At 39.8% G+C, this 25,486-nt stretch overlaps 1 protein-coding gene across 1 annotated transcript in view; it reads right to left on the bottom strand.

Moving 5' to 3' along the window:
- The window catches only part of RNF11 (ring finger protein 11), a 44,956-nt gene extending 31,028 nt beyond the window's left edge, over positions 1-13,928 (bottom strand). The window contains exon 1 of the mRNA XM_082612385.1: positions 13,353-13,928. Within this exon, the coding sequence (XP_082468511.1) occupies positions 13,353-13,475 (123 nt within the window). The 5' untranslated portion in view covers positions 13,476-13,928. The remainder of the gene's footprint in view (positions 1-13,352) is intronic.
- Between the last annotated feature and the right edge of the window lie 11,558 nt (positions 13,929-25,486).

The following is a 25,486-nucleotide window of genomic DNA, read 5'->3' as shown; positions in this document are numbered from 1 at the left end:
CCACACCTTCATATCCCTTACTTACCTTACTGTATGCTCTCTGGATTAAGTAACAAGATAATTACTCAACTGCCCCTGGGAGCACACTCCATGTTGGCTATTTAATTAAAAGATAGGTATATGTGCATTCATATTAAAATGAACTCAAAGTATTTTTAATTGGTTACAATAAGGAACTCTTCCAAGACTTGAAAAGCAACATACCATAAAGTCAAACTGACTATCAAAACCAAAAGGTCAGGCAGATTCTCCAAGAGCAGAAAATATATTTAGTTCTCCCTTATCACTTTACTTTTCAACTGCATGTAGCAATTTCTTCTGCCATTAAAAACACACACACAGGCCCCGGAGGAAGATGGCGGAAGAGTAAGACGCAGAGATCACCTTCCTCCCCACACATACATCAGAAATTCATCTACACGTGGAACAACTCCTACAGAACACCTACTGAACGCTGACAGAAGACCTCAGACGCCCCAAAAGGCAAGAAACTCCCCACATACCTGGGTAGGGCAAAAGAAAAAAAGAATAAACAGAGACAATAGGATAGGGACGGGACCTGCACCAGTGGGAGGGAGCCGTGAAGGAGGGAAGGTTTCTACACACTACAAGCCCCTTCGTGGGCGGAGACTGCAGGTGGCGGAGGGGGAAGCTTCGGAGTAGCGGAGGAGAGCACAGCAACAGGGGTGCGGAGGGCAAAGCGGAGAGATTCTGGCACAGAGGATCGGTGCCCTCAGGCACACACCAGCCCGAGAGGCTTGTCTGCTCAGCCGCTGGGGCGGGCGGGGCTGGGAGCTGAGGCTCAGTCGGAGCGCAGGGAGAGGACTGGGGCTGGCGGCAGGAAGAGAGCCTGAAGGGGTTAGTGCACCACGGCTAGCCCGGAGGGAGTCCGGGGAAAGGGTCTGGAGCTGCCGAAGAGGCAAGAGACTTTTTTCCCTTTTGTTTCCTGGTGCGCGAGGAGAGGGCATTAAGAGGGCTGCTTGGGGAAGCGCCGGAGACAGGCGCGAGCCGCGGGTAAGGCGCGGACCTCGGAGACGGGCGTGGGACGCTGGGGCTGCTGCTGCCGCCGCCGCCGCCGCCGCCGCCGCCGCCGCCGCCGCCGCCGCGGGGCCTGTGTGCGAGCGCGGGTCACTGTCCGCCCCACCTTCCGGGGGGCCTGTGCACCCCGCCACTGCCGGGGTCCCGGGACCCGGGGACGGCTTTCCCGGGAAAGCGCACGGAGCGCCACGGGCTGCTGCAACGTCACGCCGGCCTCTGCCGCCGCAGGCCCGCCCCACACTGCGCGCCCCTCCCTCCCCTCTGCCTGAGTGAGCCAGAGCCCCCGAATCAGCGGCTCCCTTAAACCCGTCCTGTCTGAGCGAAGAACGGACGCCCTCCGGCGACCTACGCGCAGAGGCGGGGCCAGGTCCAAGGCTGAGACCCGGGAGCTGTGAGAGCAGAGACAGGGAAATCTCTCTGTGCAGCCTCGGAGGCAGCGGATTAAAGCTCCACGGTCCATTTGATGTGCCCTGCGTCTGTGGAGTGCATGAATGGACAGCGAATCATCCCAAATTGAGGAAGTGGACTTTGAGGACAAGATTTAAGACTTTCCCCCCTTTCCCTCTTTTTACAACGAATTATCCCAAATTAAGGAGGTGGACTTAGAGAGCAAGATTTCAGACTTCTTGCCCTTTTCCTCTTTTTACAACGAATTATCCCAAATTGAGGAGGTGGACTTGGAGAGCAAGATTTTTGATTTTTCCCCCTGCTCTCTTTTTGTGAATGTGTATGTGTAATCTTCTGTGTAAGATTATCTCTGTATAGCTTTGCTTCCACCATATGTCCCAGGGTTCTATCGGTCCGTTTTTTTTTCAATAATTACTTTTTAATTTTAATAACGCTACTATATTTCATACTTTATTCTATTTTACTTTACCTGCTCTTTCTTTTTTTCCTACCTTCCCTTCCTCCCTCCCTCCCTCCACTCCTCCTTTCCTTCTTTCTTTTTCTTTCCTCCCTCCCTCCCTCCCACCCTTCTTCTTTCCACTTTCTTTTTCTTTCCTTCCTCCCTCCCTCCCTCCTGTCTTTCTTTCTTTCCTTCCTCCCTCCCTCCCTCCCTCCCTTCTTCCATTCACTCTTCCTTTTGCTTTCACTCCTCCCTCCCTCCCTCCTTTCTTTCTTTCTTCCTTCCTTTCTTCCCTTCTTCCTTTCTTTCCCTCTCTCTTTCTTTCTTCTACTAATTCTTTCTTTCTGCTTTTTCTCCCTGTTATTCTGAGCCGGGTGGATGAAAGGCTCTTGGTGCTGCAGCCAGGAGTCAGTGCTGTGCCTCTGAAGTGGGAGAGCCAACTTCAGGACACGGGTCCACAAGAGACCTCCCAGCTCCACATAATATCAAGCAGCGAAAATCTCCCAGAGATCTCCACCTCAACACCAGCACCCAGCTTCAGTCAACGACCAGCAAGCTACAGTGCTGGTCACCCTATGCCAAGCAACTAGCAAGGCAGGAACACAACCCCACCCATTAGCAGAGAGGCTACCTAAAAACATAATAAGGCCATAGGCACGCCAAAACACACCACCAGACGTGGACCTGTCCACCAGAAAGACAAGATCGAGCCTCAACCACCAGAACACAGGCATTAGTCCCCCCCACCAGGAAGCCTACACAACCTACTGAAACAACCTTAGCCACTGGGGACAGACACCAAAAACAACGGGAACTACGAATCTGCAGCCTGCAAAAAGGAGACCCCAAACACAGTAACATAAGCAAAATGAGAAGGCAGAAAAACACACAGCAGGTGAAGGAGCAAGATAAAAACCTACCAGACCTAACAAATGAAGAGGTAATAGGCAGTCTACCTGAAAAAGAATTCAGAATAATGATAGTAAAGCTGATCCAAGATTCTATTTCCAAGATCCATAATCTTGGAAATAGAATAGACAAAATGCAAGAAACAGTTAACAAGGACCTAGAAGAACTAAAGATGAATCAAGCATCGATTAAAAACACAATAAATGAAATGAAAAATACTCTAGATGGGATCAATAGCAGAATAACTGAGGCAGAAGAATGGATAACTGAGGTGGAAGATAAAATAGTGGAAATAACTGCTGCAGAGCAAAATAAAGAAAAAAGAATGAAAAGAACAGAGGACAGTCTCAGAGACCTCTGGGACAACATTAAACGCACCAACATTCGAATTATAGGGGTTCCAGAAGAAGAAGAGAAAAAGAAAGGGACTGAGAAAATATTTGAAGAGATTATAGTTGAAAACTTCCCTAATATGGGAAAAGAAATAGTTAATCAAGTCCAGGAGGCACAGAGAGTCCCATACAGAATAAATCCAAGGAGAAATACGCCAAGACACATATTAATCAAACTGTCAAAAATTAAACACAAAGAAATCATATTAAAAGCAGCAAGGCAAAAACAACAAATAACACACAAGGGAACCCCCATCAGGTTAACAGCTGATCTCTCAGCAGAAACTCTACAAGCCAGAAGGGAGTGGCAGGACATAATTAAAGTGATGAAGGAGAGAAACCTGCAACCAAGATTACTCTACCCAGCAAGGATCTCATTCAGATTTGATGGAGAAATTAAAACCTATACAGACAAGCAAAAGCTGAGAGAGTTCAGCACCACCAAACCAGCTTTACAACAAATGCTAAAGGAACTTCTCTAGGCAAGAAACACAACAGAGGGAATATACCTACAATAACGAACCCAAAGCAACTAAGGAAATGGGAATAGGAACATACATATCAATAATTACCTTAAATGTAAATGGACTAAATGCTCCCACCAAAAGACACAGAGTGGCTGAATGGATACAAAAACAAGACCCATATATATGCTGTCTACAAGAGACCCACTTCAGACCTAGAGACACATACAGATTGAAAGTAAGGGGATGGAAAAAGATATTCCATGCAAATGGAAATCAAAAGAAAGCTGGAGTAGCAATTCTTATATCAGACAAAATAGACTTTAAAATAAAGACTATTAGAAGAGACAAAGGACACTACATAATGATAAAGGGATCGATCCAAGAAGAAGATATAACAATTGTAAATATTTATGCACCCAACATAGGAGCACCTCAATACATAAGGCAAATACTAACAGCCATAAAAGGGGAAATCGACAGTAACACAATCATAGTAGGGGACTTTAACATCCCACTTTCACCAATGGACAGATCATCCAAAATGAAAATAAATAAGGAAACACAAGCTTTAAATGATACATTAAACAAGATGGACTTAGTTGATATTTATAGGACATTCCATCCAAAAACAACAGAATACACATTTTTCTCAAGTGCTCATGGAACATTCTCCAGGATAGATCATATCTTGGGTCACAAATCAAGCCTTGGTAAATTTAAGAAAATTGAAATTGTATCAAGTATCTTTTCCGACCACAATGCTATGAGACTAGACATCAATTACAGGAAAAGATCTGTAAAATATACAAACACATGGAGGCTAAACAATACACTACTCAATGACGAAGTGATCACTGAAGAAATCAAAGAGGAAATTTAAAAATACCTAGAAACAAATGACAATGGAGACACGACGACCCAAAACCTATGGGACGCAGCAAAAGCAGTTCTAAGGGGGAAGTTTATAGCAATACAATCCCACCTTAAGAAACAGGAAACATTTCGAGTAAACAACCTGACCCTGCACCTAAAGCAATTAGAGAAAGAAGAACAAAAAACCCCCAAAGTTAGCAGAAGGAAAGAAATCATAAAGATCAGATCAGAAATAAATGAAAAAGAAATGAAGGAAACGATAGCAAAGATCAACCAAACTAAAAGCTGGTTCTTTGAGAAGATAAACAAAACTGACAAACCATTAGCCAGACTCATCAAGAAGAGAAGGGAGAAGACTCAAATCAATAGAATTAGAAATGAAAAAGGAGAAGTAACAACTGACACTGCAGAAATACAAAAGATCATGAGAGATTATTATAAGCAACTCTATGCCAATAAAATGGACAACCTGGAAGAAATGGACAAATTCTTAGAAATGCACAACCTGCCAAGACTGAACCAGGAAGAAATAGAAAATATGAATAGACCAATCACAAGCACTGAAATTGAAACTGTGATTAAAAATCACAAAATTTCAAACTTTGTTTGGAAAAACAAAAGACCCCGAATAGCCAAAGCAATCTTGAGAACGAAAAACGGAGCTGGAGGAATCAGGCTCCCTGACTTCAGACTATACTACAAAGCTACAGTAATTAAGACAGTGTGGTACTGGCATAAAAACAGAAAGATAGATCAGTGGATCAGGATAGAAAGCCCAGAGATAAACCCACACACATATGGCCAACTTATCTTTGATAAAGGAGGCAGGAATGTACAGTGGAGAAAGGACAGCCTCTTCAATAAGTGGTGCTGGGAAAACTGGACAGGGACATGTAAAAGTTTGAGATTAGATCATTCCCTAACACCATACACAAAAATAAGCTCAAAATGGATTAAAGACCTAAATGTAAGGCCAGAAACTATCAAACTCTTAGAGGAAAACATAGGCAGAACACTCTATGACATAAATCACAGCAAGATCCTTTTGGACCCACCTCCTAGAGAAATGGAAATAAAAACAAAGATAAACAAATGGGACCTAATGAAACTGCAAAGCTTTTGCACAGCAAAGGAAACCATAAACAAGACCAAAAGACAACCCACAGAATGGGAGAAAATATTTGCAAATGAAGCAACTGACAAAGGATTAATCTCCAAAATTTATAAACAGCTCATGCAGCTCAATAGCAAAAAAACAAACAACCCAATCCAAAAATGGGCAGAAGACTTAAATAGGCATTTCTCCAAAGAAGATATACAGACTGCCAACAAACACATGAAAGAATGCTCAACATCATTAATCATTAGAGAAATGCAAATCAAAACTACAATGAGATATCATCTCACAGCAGTCAGAATGGCCATCATCAAGAAATCTAGAAACAATAAATGCTGGAGAGGGTGTGGAGAAAAGGGAACACTCTTGCACTGCTGGTGGGAATGTGAATTGGTACAGCCACTATGGAGAATAGTATGGAGGTTCCTTAAAAAACTACAAATAGAACTACCATATGACCCAGCAGTCCCACTACTAGGCATATACCCTGAGAAAACCATAATTCAAAAAGAGACATGTACCAAAATGTTCATTGCAGCTCTATTCACAATAGCCCGGAGCTGGAAACAACCTAAGTGTCCATCATCGGATGAATGGATAAAGAAGATGTGGCACATATATACAATGGAATATTACTCAGCCATAAAAAGAAACGAAACTGAGCTATTTGTAATGAGGTGGATAGACCTAGAGTCTGTCATACAGAGTGAAGTAAGTCAGAAAGAGAAAGACAAATACCGTATGCTAACACATATATATGGAATTAAAAAAAAAATGTCATGAAGAACCTAGGGGTAAAACGGGAATAAAGACACAGACCTACTTGAGAATGGACTTGAGGATATGGGGAGGGGGAAGGGTAAGCTGTGACAAAGCGAAAGAGAGGCATGGACATATATACACTACCAAACGTAAGGTAGATAGCTAGTGGGAAGCAGCCGCAGAGCACAGGGAGATCAGCTCGGTGCTTTGTGACCGCCTGGAGGGGTGGGATGGGGAGGGTGGGAGGGAGGGAGACGCAAGAGGGAAGGGATGTGGGAACAGATGTATATGTATGACTGATTCACTTTGTTATAAAGCAGAAACTAATAAAAAAATATATATATATATAAAAATAAAATAAAGCTTGTGTTTCCATATAAAAAAAAAAACACACACACACTTTGGCTATCTATATGCTAGCTTTTCCTCACATCTTTCACTCACATTTCCACTCTGAGTCTTTAGTATCTTTACCACCTCACTCTTGATTTCATTTACATCACAACTGCAAAAATCCTGAATACTGAACAGGTTAACAATGTCATAAATATTTGTTAAATTCAATATTAAAAGTTACTGACAAGGAATCAACTTCTGGAAATTTGTTACAGCCTATTTTTTAATAATCTGTTGATACAGGACAGAAACACATAATCCCTAACTCTTTGCTTTAAGAAAGGTAATACACAGAAGATAATTACATTCAGAAATGGCTTGAGGCAAGATGACAAAGAAATACAACATCTAATTCCAACTGTATTTACAATCATCCTCTTTTCACTTCCTTCCTCATTTCTAGAAATTTTGAACTTGGCTGAGACAGTAAAGACAGAAAGAAGTGGTACAAGTTGAAGAAAAAAAGTCAGGGAAAACCTATAGTAGCCATTCTGTGACAATTTTTCTATGTAGAAGGACCCATATAAAATTAAGATCTTAAAAAACAATCCCCTTCTACCTAAAGTATTATATTATGATTTTTAAAAGATCTAAATTTTACAAAAATATATACTAGAAAGTGCTAACTAAAAAATATTTTAAGAAAGTCTCAGACCTTATGTACCAAGTACTCATTACCCCTATCTTCTCAAGTTACCCTATAATTGGCTCTAGAATTAAATTGACACGCGGACTGTCCTACTCTTAAAGGTGCTCATACATTCTTAATGGCAAAGAATCAGCCTTAATTAAAGGACATCCAGAGGGGTAGATCATGCCTAAACAAACAAAACCCTTGTAACAATGGTTACAAATAAATAAGCAAAGATATTTGCTTAGTTATTAAAAAAAAAGAAGAGGCAAGCTGAGCTACACAGAACACAGACTAAACTCAAATGAAAACGAGGTAAACAGATTAACTTTCCCAAAGCTTATGCACATTATAAATTAGAAGTGATAGGACAAAACTGAATATAGTCAGATAAAATAGTTAATGTGGGAGAGAAAAATAGCAGAATCCTTTAAAGTACAAAAGCCTAACACTAAAGCACAGGATTCTGGGAACAATTTATAAATAATCGAACAACCATAAGACTTCACACTCACAGAAAAACACAATAACTGATTTTCACATTTACTCAAGTATTTGAGTGCCTGCTATGTGAAAAGCACAGTTCTAGCAATGCAAAGATGAATCATCAGACTTGGATTCTAGTAGGGTACAGGCAACATTGTTATAAATAAGTTAAATCAAATAGGAAGGGTAAAGAAGTGTATAAAGAGGAGTATTCTGGGCAACAGGAATAGAATGAGCAAAGGCAGAGGCTGGAAAGCAGAAGGCATATACAGAACATAGCAAACTCCAGTCTGACCAGAGTATAGGTTTTATATAAGACTACGAAAAGCTGGAAAAGTATAAAAGAAGCCAGATCGTAACTCTGAATGCTACGACAGATCTTCAGTGATGAGTCGGGAAGAATCATTAAGGATTAAGAGGCAAGGGAATCTGATTTGGATAGAATTTACTGAACAATAAATGGTTGGGGATGAAATGCATGGAAGAGGAGACATCAAGTAGGTAATTAATTGTGAGAGGTCATGAAGACCTCAGTTCCAGTGGTGACAGTGTAAGAAGGAGAAGGCAGAGTTCTAAGTTAGACACCAGGCGTCTACAATGTGTAAGGTACCATTCCACTCCACTGAGAAACTTTTAAAATCTTAACACATCATTCTCACTTTTAAGGAAACAGTAATCTGGAAAAATAATAAATGTTAAAGCACCGAGAGCTAATAAGATAATATATGATTTCCAGATAAATATTACAAACAGAAAATACTGCACTTGAAGAAATCAGGAGAGGGGAAAAAAATGGTCAGTGGAGGCTTTATTAAAGAGGTTGGAGTTGATCTGCACCTCAATGAAAAGGTAAAATTTCAAGAGGGGAGGGATAAAATTTCACACAAAGGGAGTTTTTTTTAAGTTAAATAATTTGTTTAATAAGAGCAAGATATGTGAGATACATTGAGGTAATTTCCAACAAAATAGTAAACAAAACACTAATACATAAAAAAAAAAATTCAACTACCTGAACTTAACTTCATAAAGATACCAGAAAAACAAGGTATTATTACTATTACAGCTCTGAATGCTTAAAAATGAGTATTTTCTTATATTCTAGATCTTTAAACAAGAGGGGTTACTTTTAATGAGTTCCATAGGAGAGACCAAGCCTTAAAAAAAAAAAAAGTAACCTTCAGTCAGTTTGAAATATCCAAAATGTTATGTTTTGTTATTTGTGAAAGAAGTTCCTCAAGACACAACATAATCTGATAAACTCTTCATATTTTACACGTAAGTGATATGAACTCAGACCCATCTGACTCCAAAACCAGAGCTACACTTGCACTCAGTGCTGTATTACCAATAATTTTTCTTTTGATTTTAAAATCTCAAATGTATTAATCACAAAGTGCACGGCAGAAGGAAGAGACGAGTAAATCTCAAACTACATAACTACTGCAAAAGTGAGAGATACCACTTTATTTATATATGTATATATATATTCAGATTAAAGTACTGTAAAGTGCTTTTTTGTTGTCAATGAATATTAATTTAACAGAGTGCCACTCCCAAATTAGCCATGAGAAATGGGGGTTTTAGAGTGACTAGTTAGTGGTTTCTCAATCTGTTCACTTACACCTTTCAAAGCTGGGCTACCTACCTGGCCCTTTCCTCTTATCAACCTTCATTCCTCAGCCTTTCATGACTTATCCTCCCTCTCACAACCCTTCTAAGACTGCCCTTGATGGGCAGATTTCCTCTGTATTCTTTTTAAACATTCAGGAAGGAAAGAGTAGACGGCATGCCAAATTTCTTTGTTTTTTACCTTCTAATTCAAGAAAAGCTCTAACCTCTTCCCTCCAATTTCTTTAAGGACAAAGATTTAAGTTCTTTCTCACAAAATAAACATTTTGTTATAGAATATAAACAAGGTGGAAAAAACCTATTTTATCAATAATTATTTTAAACCAATTCCTATATTTAGTATTATTGGGATTTGATCTTTAGAATTGATTCCTTAAAAATGATCCATTATAAAGGAAAAAGGCACTAGGAATGTGCATAATTCTTATAAAACATTTTACTGCACTTGCCTCAAAATAAATATATTAATTCATTTAAAAGAAATCCAGTCATTCAACCAACAACTGAGTGCCTAATGTGTGCCAGGCACTATTTAGGCACTTGGGAAACAACAATTTTTTAAAAACTCCCCTTTCCTCAGGGAGTTTACCACCTAGCAGGAGGAGACAGATAATAAACAATAAATATAATAAGTAAAGGTAATGTGTTAGAAAGTGATAAATGCTATGGGAAAAAAATAGAACAGGGTAAGCAAGAATTCCAGGGTGCCAAGGCAAGTGCACTTTTAAATAGGGTGGTCAGAGAGGGTGTAAGAAGGTGTCATTTGACTAAAAACTTGAAGGTAAGGGAGTCAGCCATGATGACACCTGGGGGAAGAGTGCTCAAGGCACAGAAAAAACCAGAGTAAAGGTCCTGGAGTATCCTAGAAACAAGGAGGCCAGAGGAAGCCAGCAAAGGGCAGAGTAGTAAGAGGTGTCATAAGAGCTATGTATGGGAGCAGAGGGTATAGATCATGTAGGGTTTATGGGACACTAAGGAATTTGCCTTTTACTTTGAACGAAATGAGGATCCACAGAAAGTTGAGTAGAGTGTCATGATCTGTTTTACCATAATCACTCTGGATGATGGGTTAAGCACAGACTAAAGGGAGGGTAAGGGTGAAAGCAGAGAGACCAGTTAGGAGGCTACAAAAGAAACCCAGGAGAGAAATATGTACTTCCCATCAACTTTGATCACAGTAGTGCAGTGCTTACATTTAAGCATAAATAGATAAAACAAATCTCAGATCCTGCTAATAAGAAATAACTGGATGTTACAGAAGTTTTTTATATAGAGCTCTTGGCATATAGATACATTGTACATCTTTTCTTTTAACCACTCACTACAGAGAAACACCAAATGTGTTCCTTTATAATCAGTTATTCCCTCTATGAATTTTTAAAAAATCCTACTGTAACTGAGACTATTCTTTAAGGAAATAAGCCAATATTTCTGTAGCTCTGTCAATTATACACTATTTTTGAAGAAAAAAATAAGTCACTTCTATCCACTGAAAATATAAATCATTTACCTTGGATTAGTGTTTCTCAGATCACCTGATTTACATTCCTAAAAACTTCAATTCCTTCAGGTAAGACAAATTTCTACAAAAGTACCTCTTTTTATGCTTCTATCTTTAAAGAAATTACTTCTTTCAAATTGATGCCAAATTTGCATATCAGTATCTGGGTCGTTCATTTCAGGAAATGGCAACCACAAAAAACTCCCGCTGTCACAAACAACATGTTTCAAAAAACGTTCCTTCATGACACCAAAAAAACCCTCTTATCATCTTATCCTCCTGGAAAAGGCAAATACAATTCCCATAAATTCTAAAGAAGTTATTCTTAACACTGTATTTATCATAAGGATATAAGAGAAAGAGTGTAGAAAGTCAAAGATATTTGACTTGCCTAGAAGGGGGCTAGGGAACATGGAAGGAGATTTTGAAATAAAAACTCATACCTCTAAAAAAATTTGCTTATGAAACTGAAATAAGCACACTGTCCTATAGCATTTATGAAGGAAACCAAGAGTGAAATATAAACTATTTACTTGCTTCAAAGACTCAGAAAAACATCTAGGCTTAGCTTGGATTTTTTAAGAGACTTCCCTTGTGACAATTCTTTGGAAGAAATGGGTGTGTAAATTTACAAAACAACTGAATTCAAATTCATTAATTCACTCAACATTTAAGTGCTTATGTGCCAGAAATTGCACTAAGGGGGCATAGTCCCTGTTCTCAAGGGCTTAGTCTTCACTCACTCCAGTTACTAAGCATCTACTATGAGCCAGATGTTGCGTATACAACAAACAGGAAACACAGGGTCCCTACCTGCATACAGCTTATACTGGAGAAGGAGGGAAATGCCTCAAGAATGAGACACACATCTAACTAAACAAGGATAACATTCAAGTGTTAAATGGGCTGCTTATGAAAGTGTGGACACTTCCTTCAGGGGGGACACAAAGAAGGGAGTAATGGATTCAGGGTGAGAGGGAGGGGAACGTAGGGACTTCAGATACAGTTGAGTCCTCAAAGAGGATTACGTGTTCACGTGCTGACCTTGGGGGAAGGGCTCCAAACAGAGGGGGCAAATGGAGCTAAGGCAGAGATGTGTGAACAGGCTGTTGTATTTGATAGGCCTGGAATATGAATGTGGGAGAGAAATCATGGAGACTTCTCTATGCCACAATTAAAAGACTAGACTTTACTGGCATATGAAAGGCCCCTGAAGGGTTTTATTCAGAAAACCAGCATATGTGATCAGGTTTTTCTGGTGTGGTGAGACACTGATTTACATAGGAATGAGAAAAGAATAACACTAGATAATGATGTCACCACATGAAACAACAAAGGAGACTGCCCAGTTTGAAAATTAAACCCCATTCATGAAAAAAATTAAGCCACTTAACTATCCAAGCCCTTCTGGGGAAAAAGTTTTTAATCAGCATCATTTAAAATTGAAAAAGTAGAGGAAAGGTTTATATATATTACGGATTATAACATCTGCATATCTATTTTGAGTTTTCTAAAGCAGTCTTTAGCTCTTTATTAATTGTGTAAAGATATCTGGAGCTGCTGATTGCTGTACAAAAAGCAGTGAAGCTATTTAGAAGACAAGTCTTTGATACAAAGAGAGAACCACGAGTAACATAAGGTATTTCTCAAGTAAGGTTTGAAGGTTTCCAAAGTTCAAGATAAGCAAGTTCTCTTAAGTCAGCGCGTTTAAAAGGTGTGTCATAGGGGTGGAGCAAAAGGAGGGATTAAAAATTAATATAAACATATATAAAAACAAGTAACTCGATGTTGCTGGAACCAAAATCTCTACTTGGAAATCTTCTCCCAAGCAGAGGGAGAAATGAGCGCCTACCAGATCCAATGAATACAGGCAGACAGGAGGGAGGAGAGGATGATCGCACTTGAAAGTATAAACGGGGGGGAGGGGGTAACCACCTATCCAGAACCCAAAATCCAGCTGCCGATGCGATGAGGAAATCACCTCCAAACCTCACAGTTCAGGCATAAAGGCAGGAAAATATCACTTCCAAACTCCACCATCTAACCACCAGCCACAGGCCAAGGGGATATCACACATACTCGAATACCAGAACTCAAGGACAAGTACCATCCCCACGCAGTGCTTGAGGGGAGGTGAAGGATTCCCCCTATCCTGAGAGTGGGGAGCAATCACCCTCATATCCAGCCCTAAGGGGGTCAGTGCCCCTCAGGCCAGGGGAGTGACAGCCCCGAAGATCCCACAATCTCAGCCAGAGCTGCCTCTACTCCTCGCACCCCCGTTGCCCAACACACACCCTCCCCTACCTGATATGGCGGCGGCGGCTCCTGATCCGGCTCCGTCCCCTCGCCAAAGCTAGCCCGGTCGGACTGAGACTCGTGAAGCAGGGAGATGTCATCCGAAGTGGGGGACTTGAGGCAGTTCCCCATCTTCCTGGGCTGGGATGTGTGATCTGAGGGAGGAAGAAAGCAGTAGCGGGGTCGTTCGCACGCTCCGCGCTCAGCCTCGGTCAGCGAGGTGGGGTCGGGCGGCAGGCCGGGGCTCAGGCGGCGACGGCTAACCCGCCCCCCGGCGCCGCCGAAGAGCCGCTCATGCCAGCCCCCGGGGTTGGGGGCTTAAGGCTGGGCCGCGGGTTCCCTGGGGTCGCGGCGGTAGCCTCCTACGAGGCGGCGGCGGCGGCGGCGGCGATGGGGGGGGGGCGGGGAGACGAAGCACTTCCCCACCCCGCCCCCCCGCGGGGCGGCGGCGGCCACGGAGCTGCTGGGCCTAATCCAGGTCAGGAGGGGGGGGGCGCGGCCGTCGCGGCTCCCTCAGCTGCTGCCTCAGCTGCTGCTGCCCCCGCCGACGCCGGAGCTGCAGCCGCGGGCCTCATCCTACTCCGCCTGAAAGCGGCGGCGGCGGCCAGAACGAGGCCAGCTGCGGTCCTGCGTCACGCCGCCGTGCGTGCTCTGGGCCCGCCCCCGGCGCTGGGAGGCGTGGGCGGCTCTCAGCTGCGCGTCCCCCCCCACCCCGCCTCTCTTGTCTTCTCCAGTCCCCAGCAGCTGTTCCTGGGCCTGCGTCAGTTTCTGCTTCTCTGACAGTCTGAGACGTGACTCCGAAACCTCTCCTGCCTCTCCCGTGCCTCCCCAGACGCACTGCGCCCACCTCGCTTGTCTCAGCCCTTACCTGTGCGCTGTTTTGACAGTCTTCTCACCACCTTCAGCCAAGTGATCTATTTTTAAACCCGTATCTGAATGGATCACTCCCATGATTAAAATGTTAAAAGGTTTACCATTTATCCCTTCAGAATAGAGTCCAAACTCACTAATGAACCTTCCCTACTTCCCCAGTCACTTCCTAAACCTCCTACATCACAGCCAGAAAGATTCTTCTACCAATTGTTCTATTTCTTTCCATTCCCACCACCATAGTACAAGTTACCATCATTTCTCTGCTGTAATACTTTGAACTCTTTCCCCTGCATTCACCATTGCTCCCATTCAATCCACTATTTGTACAGTTGAGTTATCTTTTTTAAATGTAAATATGATCATGTCATTCCCCTAGGGGGAATTTAAGCCTTTTAAAACCTTCAATGGCTTCCCAATGCTGTTATGACTAAATATTAATTGTTAGATTGTTTACAAATCTGGCTACCCCTCCGATCTCATTAGCGGCATTGTTCCCTGCATATTCTAAACTCTAGGATGTCTAAATAAAGTAGTTTCAGTTGTCTAGAGGACTATTCCCTCTGGCTGAGGCCTTTACCCATATTTTTTCTCTGACAGAAACTCACTTCTTCCCACTCCTGACCTTATACCTCCCATTAAGCTAAACTTTATCCCCACTTGTCTTCCTGGACTCAACTTTGGTGCCACTGGGAAGCCTCTCCTAACCCTCCAGTCTGGGTTAGTTGCCTCCTCTGTGCTCTCAGTCCCTGAGCTTCTCTCTGTCACAGCCTGATCAAGCTGAATCATCTGTACCTCCTCTGTGCAAGGCCTGGCACATTGCCTAAGGCAGTGTAGGCTTTCTTCTTGGTTGAATGAACAAAGAGCTCAAGAAGCAATGTATGTAAAGGAAGGAAATAAGAAAGATGAGAATGCTCCTAATAGTCATTCATTCAACAAGAGACTAAAATTGGGTCTTGACTCCATTTCTTTCATTCATCATGTACTGATTTTTTTTCCCCTAGACCTTATGCTAGGCACTAGGGAAACCTGGCTAGTTCCTGATGGAGCCCAGAATCCAGCTGGGAAGACAAGTAAACAGATGAGTTCTTCAGTCACCCACCACCAAAGGTTTTTAGAGGGCACAGAAGGGAGTGATTAGACCATTGGGTGAGGATCAGATAGGATTCTTGGAAGCAGAACTGTGTCAAACTGGCATGGGCCTAAGTGCTCTAACTTTGGAGTCCCTATTCTATAAAATCACATATTTTATTTAAATGCACTCATATCTCATATTAAATATAACCATTTTGCTATTTACCCTCTTCCAAGACTTGCCTTCCTTCCTATTAATGGCTTCCACCTAAATAGGTGTATCCCTAATGCCATGTTTTTTATCAGAATCTTTTACACATCCCCAAGAATCATTACTTAATTCTCTGGCTTGGACAAATAAAATTATTGGATCATTTGGGAGGAAATTTTCAGGCATTTGCCTCTTTTCTCCTATTGCCATTTTCCTTGTCCCCTCTGAACTATTGCGACAACTTCTTAATGAAGCCCTTGCCTCTGCACCATCAATCCATTCTCCACACTACTGCCATGAAAAATGTAATCAGAGAGCATTCATAGACTCGTGGTTCAGAAATTTAGCATGGCATTAAGGCCTTGAACCATTTGGTCCCATCCTGATCTCCCATATGACTCTGACTCCAACCAGGCATTCTATATTCCAGCCATATCACACTACTTACCATGCCCTCAGTTTTCACCGTGCTTTTCCACTTCTGATCTTTTGCCATGCTGTTCCCTTTTGTTGAAATCCAACTATCTTTAAGACCCTCCTTAAATACTACCTTCTTCATGTAGCTGACCTTTATTTCACTAAGTTGGAATATATATAACTATGTAAAATAAATGGGATCTATTATTGTATTATATTGTGTATATCTATAAAACATATGTGAATATTTTAACATAATTCATATATATAAACAGATATGTATGTATATATGTGAGTGTATGTGTGTGTGTGTATATATATATATATATATATATATATATATATATATATATGTAAAATCATAACTTCCATTTATTAGCCTGAGCCTTGAAAGGTTAATGTTGACATTCCTGTTTTATAGGAATAGAAACATGGCTATTCAGGGGTAAAGCCAAGATTTGAATTATATACCAGTTGCCTTTATTAGGTTGTGGGAGGGAACTACAACTTTTTTTCATCCTGATATTCCTTTCTCAGTGTATAAAAACAAGAAAGTGGGGGAAGACTTATCTTGAATGCCTTTAGCATCTACATGTACCTTTGTAAGGAAGTAGTCAATGATCTTTCTTCCTAATCCAGATTTAGAAAAGAACCCTTGGGAAGTGTCCTGTAGACCAGAGAGTGTGATCTAATCACAAAATATAATTTTAAATAAAACAAGTAACCAAGACTATTGAAGTGACAAAGACTCTCCTAGACCCAACTCTAGTCAGGCTCCTCTAAGCCCTCAAGGCTCTAACCTTGGGTTCTGTGCTTAGCCCACTTATTCCAGTTTTAGCAAGATTCTAGCTGAGTTAGTTTAGCCAGAATCCCCCTCCCTCAGTATCTGACCACCTTGGCCTGCCTTCAGCAGCAATCCTATCAATGGGTTTAGCCAGAATTCCCTTTCAACCCTGATGTTTCCTCTTTGTAATTTTCCACCCACTTTCTCCCACCCTAGTCCTTGCCCATAAATCCCCACTTGTCCTTTTTGTATAATAGAGAGTGAAGTCCAGTTCTATACTGAGGTTTCTCTTCCCCTTTTGCAATAGGTCCTGAATAAAATTTGCCTTCACTGCTTTAACTTGTCTGGTTCTGGTTTTCTCTGACAGCAGGAGATCTAATGCAGAAGCCGATATGAAAATCTAGTACCCTCTGTTGAGCCAGATTTTTTAAAATAGTCTTTATCTTTTTAGACCAGTTTTAGGTTCACATCAAAATTGAGCAGAAGGTACAGAGATTTACTATATACCCCTGCCCCTGTACATGCATAGCCTCTCCCATTTTCAACACCCTGCACCAGAGTGGTACATTTGTTACATTGATAAGCTATCACACAAAATCCTTGCTTAAGTTAGAGTTCACTCTCGGTGTTGTACATTCTATGGGTTTAGACAAATGTATAATGATGTGTATCTACCATTATAGAGTCATACAGAATAGTTACACTGCCCTAAAAATCTTCTGTGCTCAGCCTATTCATTCTTCCCTTGCCCCTAACCCCTGGCAACCACTGATTTCTTAACAGACTCCATAGTTTTACCTTTTCCAAAATGTCATACAGCATGTAGTCTTTTCACATTGGCTTCTTTCACTTAAATGAAAACTAAGGTTCCTCTGTTTCTATCCATGGCTTGATAACTAATTTCCTTTTAGCACTGAATTATATTCCACTCTCTAGATGTCCCACAGTTGATTTATTCATTTATCTACTGAAGGACGTTTTAGTTGCTTCCAAGTTTTGGCAATTATGAATAAAGCTGCTATGAATATCTGCATATAGGGTTTTTTCCCCAATTTTTTAATTGTAGTAAAATACACTTAACATAAAATTTACCACCTTAACCATTTTTAAGTGTACAGTTCAGTATTTAATACGTTCATAATATTTTGCAGCCATTAACACCGTTCATCTCCAGAATGCTTTTCATCTTGTAAAACCAAAACTACCCATTAAACAATAACTATCCTTTTTCCCCTCCCCTCAGCTCCTGGCAATCACCATCCTACTTTCTGTCTCTATGATTTTGACCACTCGAAGTATCTTATATAAGTATAATCATACAGCATTTGTCCTTTTGTGACTGGCTTATTTCATTTAGCATAATGTCTTCAAGGTTCATCCATGGTATAGTATATTGCGAATTTCCTTCCTTTTTAAGGCTGACTGCTGTAATATTCCATTATACGTATATACCACATTTTGCTTATCCATTCATTCATTGATGGACACTTGGATTGCTTCCACATTTTAGCTACTATCATGCTGCTATGAACATGGATGTACAAATATCTCTTCAAGACCCTAATTTCAATTCTTTGATTATACACCCAGAGTGGAATTGCTGTATTATATGGTAATTCTATGTTTAATTTTTTGAGGAACTGTCATACTGTTTTTTCACGGTAGCTGTACCATTTTACATTCCTTCAAACAGTATGTTTGCAGGTTTTTATGTGAGCATAAGTTTTCAACTCATTTGGATAGTACCAAGGAACACAATTGCTGGATTGTATGGTAAAAGTGTGCTTAGTTTTGTAAGAAACTACTAAACTGTCTTCCAAAGTGGCTGTACCATTTTACATCCCCACCAGCTATGAATGAGTGCTCCTGTAGCTCCATATTCTCACCAGCTTTTGATGTTGTCAGTGTTTGGGGTTTGGCTATTCTAATAGGTACATAGTAGTATCTCATTGTTATTTGATTTCCATTTCCCTTAAATTTTCCTTTCATATGCTTATTTGCCATCTGTATATTTTAATTGGTGAGGTGTCTGTTGAGGTTTTGGCCCATTTTTTAAAAGAGTTGTTTATTTTCTTGTTGAGTTATAAGAGTTCTTTATATATTTTAGAGGACAGTCCATTATCAGATATGTCTTTTGCAAATATTTCGTCTCAGTCTGAAGCTTGTATTTTCATTCTTTTGAAAGCATCTTCTGCCCAGCAGAAATTTTTAATTTTAATGAAGTCCAGCTTATCAATTCTTTCTTTCATGGATTGTATCTAAAAAATCATCAGCAAACCCAAAATAATCTAGATTTTTCTCCTATGTTATCTTCTAGGAGTTTTATATATTTGTATTTTACATTTAGATGTGATCCATTTTGAGTTAATTTTTGTGAAGTGTGTAAGGCCTGTGTCTAGATCCATTTTTTCACATGTGGGTGCCCAGTTGTTCTAGTACTATTTGTTGAAAAGTTTATCTTTTCTCCATTGTATTGTCTTTGCTCTTTTGTTAAAGATCAGTTGACTATATTTACGTGGGACTATCTGGGCTTTTATTATGTTCCATTAATCTGTTTGTCTATTCTTTCACCAATAACATACTGTCTTCATTATTGTAACTTTATAGTAAGTCTTGAAGTTGGGTAGCATCAATCCTCCAACTTGTTCTTCTTTTTCAATAATCTATTGGCTATTCTGGGTCTTTTTGCCTCTCCATATAAACATTAGAATCAGTTTGTTGATAACCTCTAAATAACTTGCTGGGATTTTCATTGGAATTGCATTGAATCTATAGATCAAGTTGGGAAGAACTGACATCTTGACAATATTGAGTCTTCCTATCCATGAATATGGACTATCTCTCCATTCACTTAGTTCTTCTTAGATTTCATTATCAACATTTTGTAGTTTTTCTCATATAGTTCTTATACATATTTTATTAGGTATGTATCTAAGTATTTCATTTTGAGGAGTGCTAATGTTAAGTGATAGTGTGTTTTTAATTTCAAATTCCACTTGTTCATTGTTGGTTATATAGGAAAGCAATTGACTTTTGTATGTTAACACTGTATCCTCCAATCTTACTATAATCACTTATTAGTTCCAGGAGGGGTTTTTTGTTGATTCTTTTGAATTTTCTATAGAGATAATCATGTTTCCTATTAACAAAATCAGTTTGATTTCCTTCTTCTCAATCTGTATAACTTTGATTTCCTTTTCTTTTTTTAACTTTTTATTTTATATTGGAGTATAGTGATTAACAATGTTGTGATAGTTTCAGGTGCACAGCAAAGGGACTCAGCCGTACATATATGTGTGTCCTTTCTCCCCTAATTATTTCTTTTTCTTGTCTTACTGCAATAACTAGGACTTCCAGGACAATGCTGAAAAGCAGTGGTGAGAGGGTACATCCTTTCCTTGTTCTTTATCTCAGTGGAAAATCTTCTCACTAATGTTGGAACCTCACCATTCAGTATAATGCTACTGCAGGTTTTTTTGTAGATATTCTTTATCCCATTGAGGAAGTTCCCCTCTAGTCCTAGTTTACTGGGAGTATTTATCATGTATGGGTGTTGGATTTTGTCAAATGCTTTTCCTACATCTATTAATATAATCATATGATTTTTCTTCTTGAGACTGTTAAGGTTGTGATGTAATGGATTATATTAATTGGTTTTCAAATGTTGAACGAGCCTTGCATACCTGGGGTAAATGTCACTTGGTATATAATTCTTTTTATACATTGTTAGATTCTATTTACTAATGTTTTGTTGAGAGCTTTTTACATCTATGTTCATGAGAGAGACTGGTCAGTTTTCTTTTCTTGTAATGTCTTTCTCTGGTTTTGGTAATTATAGTAATGCTGGCCTCATAGGATGAGTTAGAAACTATTCCTGCTGCTCTATCTTCTGAAAAACACTGAGAGAATTGGCATAATTCCTTACTTAAATGTTTATTTTATTTTATTTTTTCAAATTTATTTATTTATTTTTATTTTTGGCTGCATTGGGTCTTTGTTGCTGCTCATGGGCCCTCTCTAGTTATGGCAAGTGGGGGCTACTCTTGGTTGCAGTGTGTGGGCCTCTCATTGTGGTGGCTTCTCTTGTTACAGAGCACAGGCTCTAGGCATGCGGGCTTCAGTAGTTGTGGCATGTGGGCTCAGTAGTTGTGGCTCATGGGCTCTTAACCATTCTTAAGTGTACAGTTCAGTGGTTTTAAATACCTTCACATTGTTGTACAGCCATCACCACCATCCATTCCCATACCTCTTTTCATCCTGTAAAACTGAAACTTAATAGGTATAGTGATACCTATTTAAAAAATAACTCTCCAGTTATCACTGTGCACAAGCATTCCAATTTCTCCACATCCTTGTCAACACTTTTTGTTTTCTGTTTTTTTGATAGCAGCCATCCTAACTAGTGTGAGGTCATATCACATTATAGGTTTTTTTTAATATTTATTTTTATTTACTTATTTGGTTGTGCTGGACCTTGCTGGCTTCTTTTGCTGTTATTGTTTTTATATTCATTTTTTCTTTTTTTAAAATTTAATTTAATTTAATTTTTTTATACAGCAGGTTCTTATTAGTTATCTATTTTATACATATTAGTGTATATATGTCAATCACAATCTCCCAATTCATCCCACAACCCCTCCCCCCACCCCGGCTGGCTTCTTTAATTGTGGCACCTGGGCTCCTTAGTTGCGGCTTGCAGGCTCCTTAGCTGCAGTTCGCCAGCTCCTTAGTTGTGGCATGCATGTGGGATCTAGTTCCCTGACCAGGAATTGAACCCAGGCCCCCTACATTGGGAGCGTAGAGTCTTAATCCATGCGCCACCAGGGAGGTCCCCACATTATAGTTTTTTTGTTTGTTTGTTTGTTTTTCTGGTATGCGGGCCTCTCACTGCTGTGGCCTCTCCCGTTGCGGAGCACAGGCTCCAGACGCGCAGGCTCAGCGGCCATGGCTCACGGGCCCAGCCGCTCCGCGGCATGTGGGATCTTCCCGGACCAGGGCACGAACCCATGTCCCCTGCATCGGCAGGCGGACTCTCAACCACTGCAACACCAGGGAAGCCCCACATTATAGTTTTGATTTACATTTTCCTAATGATCAGCAATGCTGAGCACCTTTTTGTGTGCTTCTTGGCTATCTGTATATCTTCTTTGGAGAAATGTCTCTTCAAGTATTTTGCCCATTTTTGAATCAGGTTGCTTTTTTATTGTTGAGTTTTAGAAGTTCTCTATATATTCTATGCATTAATGCCTTATCAGATAAATGATTTGCAGATATTTTCTCCCATTCTGTTGTTTTCTTTTTTACTCTGTTATAGTGCCTTTTGATGCACAAAATTTTAAATTTTTCATAAAGTACAATTTGTCTGATTTTTCTTTTTTTATTTATGTTCTTAATTCATAGCTAAGAAATCATTTCCAAGTTCAATGTTGTGAAGCTTTTGTCCTATGTTTTCTTCTAAGAGTTTTCTTCTTTTAGGTTTTACATTTAGGTCCATGATCCATTTGGAATTTTTTTTTTATATTATGTTAGCTAAAAGTCCAACTTCATTATTCTGCATATGTATATCCATTTTTCCCAGAATTATTTGTTGAAAAGACTGTTCTTTCCCCATTGAATGATCTAGGGACTCTTGTCAAAAATCATTTGACCATATATGTGATAGTTTATTTCTGGGCTCTCTATTCTATTCCATTGGTCTATATGTCTGTATTTATGACAGTACCACACTGTTTTGGTTACTGTAGCTTTTTAGTAAGTTTTGAAATCAAGAAGTGTGAGTCCTCCAGTTTTGTTCTTCTTTTTCAAGGTTGTTTTGACTATTTGTGGTCTCTTGAGATGTCACGTGAATTTTAATATGCTTTTTTTCTATTTTTGCAAAAAAAAAAAGTAGTTGATATTTTGGTAGGGATTACATTCAATCTGTAAATTGCTTTGGGTAATATTGACATTTAAACAATATTAAATCTTCCATTCCATAAATACGAGATGTGTTTCCATTTATTTATGTCTTATTTAATTTCTTTCAGCAATGTTTTATAGTTTTCATTATACTCAACCTCCTTGGTTAATTCTTAAGTAATTTACTCTTTTTGATGCTATTGTAAGAGGATTTTCTTTGTAACTTCCTTTTCAAATTGTTCATTCTTAGTATGTAGAAATCCAACTGATTTTTGTGTTGACTTTGTATCCTGCTTTTTTGCTGAATTAATTAATTAGTTCTAACAAGTTTTTTGGGGGGGAGGAATCTTTAGGATTTTCTACATATAAGATTATACCATCTGAAAATAGAGATACTTTTACTGCATTCTTTCCAATTTGGATGCTTCTATTTCTTTTTCCTTGCCTAATTGCTCTGGCTACCACTTCTAGTACTATGTTGAATAGAAGTGGTGAAAGTGGGCATCCATCCTTACCTTGTTCCTCATCTTAGATGAAAAGCTTTCAGTTTTTCACCATTGAATATGATGTTAGCTGTGGGTTTTCATATACAGCTTTTGTTATATTGGGGTCATTTCCTTATATTCTTAAATTTGAGTGTTCTTTATCATGAAAGGGTGTTGACTTTGACAAATGCTTTCTCTGTGCCACTTGATATGGTCATGTGGGTTTCTCCCCCTTCATTCTGTTAATGTGATGTATTGTATTGATTGGTTTTCATATAATGAAACATCCTTGCATTTCAGGAATAAATTGCACCTAGTCATGGTGTATAATCCTTTTAACATGTTGCTGAATTTGCTTTGCCGGCGTTTTGTTGAGGGTTTTTGCATCAATGCTCGTAAGGGATATTGATCTTTAGTTTTCTAATAGTATCTTTGTCTGGCTCTGGTATCAGGGTAATGCTGGCCTCACAGAATGAGGTAAGAAGTGTTCCCTCCTCTTCAATTTTTTGCAAAAGTTTGGGAAGGATTGGTGTTTGTTCTTTTTAAAATGTTTGGTAGAATTCACCAATGAAGGCATCAGGAAGGGAGTTTTCCTTTGTAGGGAGATTTTTTGGTTGTGAATTCAATCTCTTTACTCGTTATACGTCTATTCAGATTTTCTATTTCTTTGTGATTTAGTCATGGGTTATTTTTCTAGTAATTTAACCATTTCATCTTGGTAATCCAATTTGTTGCTATATACTTGTTGATAGTAATCTCTTATAATACTTGTTATTTCTGTAGAATCTGTAGTTATGTCCCCACTTTCATTTCTGATTTTAGTAATTTTAGTCTTTTCTCTTCCTTTTTGGTCTCTCTAGCTAGAGGTTTGTCAATTTTGTTGATTTTTTTGAAGAAGCAACTTTTTGTTTCCTTGATTTTTTTCCCGTTGTTTGTATGTTCTGTTTCATTTATCTCTGCTTTATCTTTATTATTTCCTTTTTTTTCCTGCTAGCTTTGGGTTTAATTTGTTCTTCTTTTTCTAGTTCCTTAAGTTGTACAGTTAAATTGTTGATTTGAGATCTTTATTTTTTTAATGTGTTTATAGCTATAAATTTTCCCCTTAAAACTGATTTCACTGATCCCTATAAGTTTTGGTATGTGTGTTTTGCCAACTATTGTTGTAGAGCGTACTATTTTTTTTTAATAAGCTGTTTCTCTTTCCACTGTTTATTATTAATGTACAAAATATACAAAATGAAAAGAAAAAGAAAATACTCATCCTCAAATTCTTTGTGGCTCTAACCCAAGACTGTGCACAAAATCCAAACAATGCACTGTTTTCTTAGAAAACAACTGATGCTGAGACAAGTGAAGGAGAGGGCTGTGAGAAGGCAAGTCATCTTATTGAATCCACCCAGGAAAGCACTTGGTGGGGATTCAGAGATGGCTGACAGGGCAAGGGAGCTGGAGGCCTCACACTGACAAGGTTCCAGGTGGAGGCCAGGAGCAAGCTAACTCCCAGAGGAGTGCAAGTAGTGTGACTGTCAGGTCCAGCACACTGGGCTTCAGCTGATAGAAAGCTGGTCTCACTGAAGTGTTTTACAGTTTCCAGAATGAGCTGTAGACCACCATCAATGGCCTCACCTATGCAAGCTGAAACTTTCACTGGATGCCAGTATGAATTTGCCATCATTGAACCTAGCAGATCCATGATGCAAACTTCGGTATTCACAGAAGATTGCAAAGTCTTACTTGAGAAAGGACTCAGAATGTAAAGCTTGTGTCAGAGGAGGGGTGGACGTGATGTGTACTCCAGAACTCAAATCCAGCTGGATTGAGCCTTCTCAGTGCAGTAGGATACACAATGCCCCTTTTGCTGTCTCCTCACCCCATAAGGAAGAATGAACTTGACTGGGACGATTTCATAAGTGCAGTTGATCTTGCATCAGAGTTCTGTGTGCATGAGGAGGACCCACAATAGGAGAGTAGAGGTATTCTCCAGGATAACCAGCTTTAGGTTCTCAGGCATCAAGGGTAATACCAGAAAGGGGCTTGGGATACAGGGCAAATCTCTTCAAAAAGTGAAGGCAACTGAGTCTCCTCTTAAGCAGTCCAAGGTACAGAATGTGTCCAGTCTCTCTCCTCCCCAGATTGGAGGAAAATATGTACATCAATGTGCACCAGTGATCAGAAAACCCACAGGAACCCAGGCAGGTGGGCCCTGAGGGAGCCAGCTCATCAGCTGGGGAAAGGGGAAAATGGGCCTCACAGAAGCCATAAAAGTGTGGAAGGAGAAAGGCTACAGTACATAAGGGTGTGTGTGGATGGGGCAGGCAGTTGATTCCCTAGGACAGGAGAGGCCATTGACACTCGGGTGGTAGAAGGCACAGTTGTTCTCATAGCAGCAGTTGCTGTGAGAACA

The sequence above is a fragment of the Mesoplodon mirus genome (genome assembly GCF_964341445.2).
Source record: "Mesoplodon mirus genome assembly, chromosome: 3".
Taxonomy (NCBI): Eukaryota; Metazoa; Chordata; class Mammalia; order Artiodactyla; family Ziphiidae; genus Mesoplodon; species Mesoplodon mirus.
This window is presented reverse-complemented; position numbering and strand designations above follow the sequence as displayed.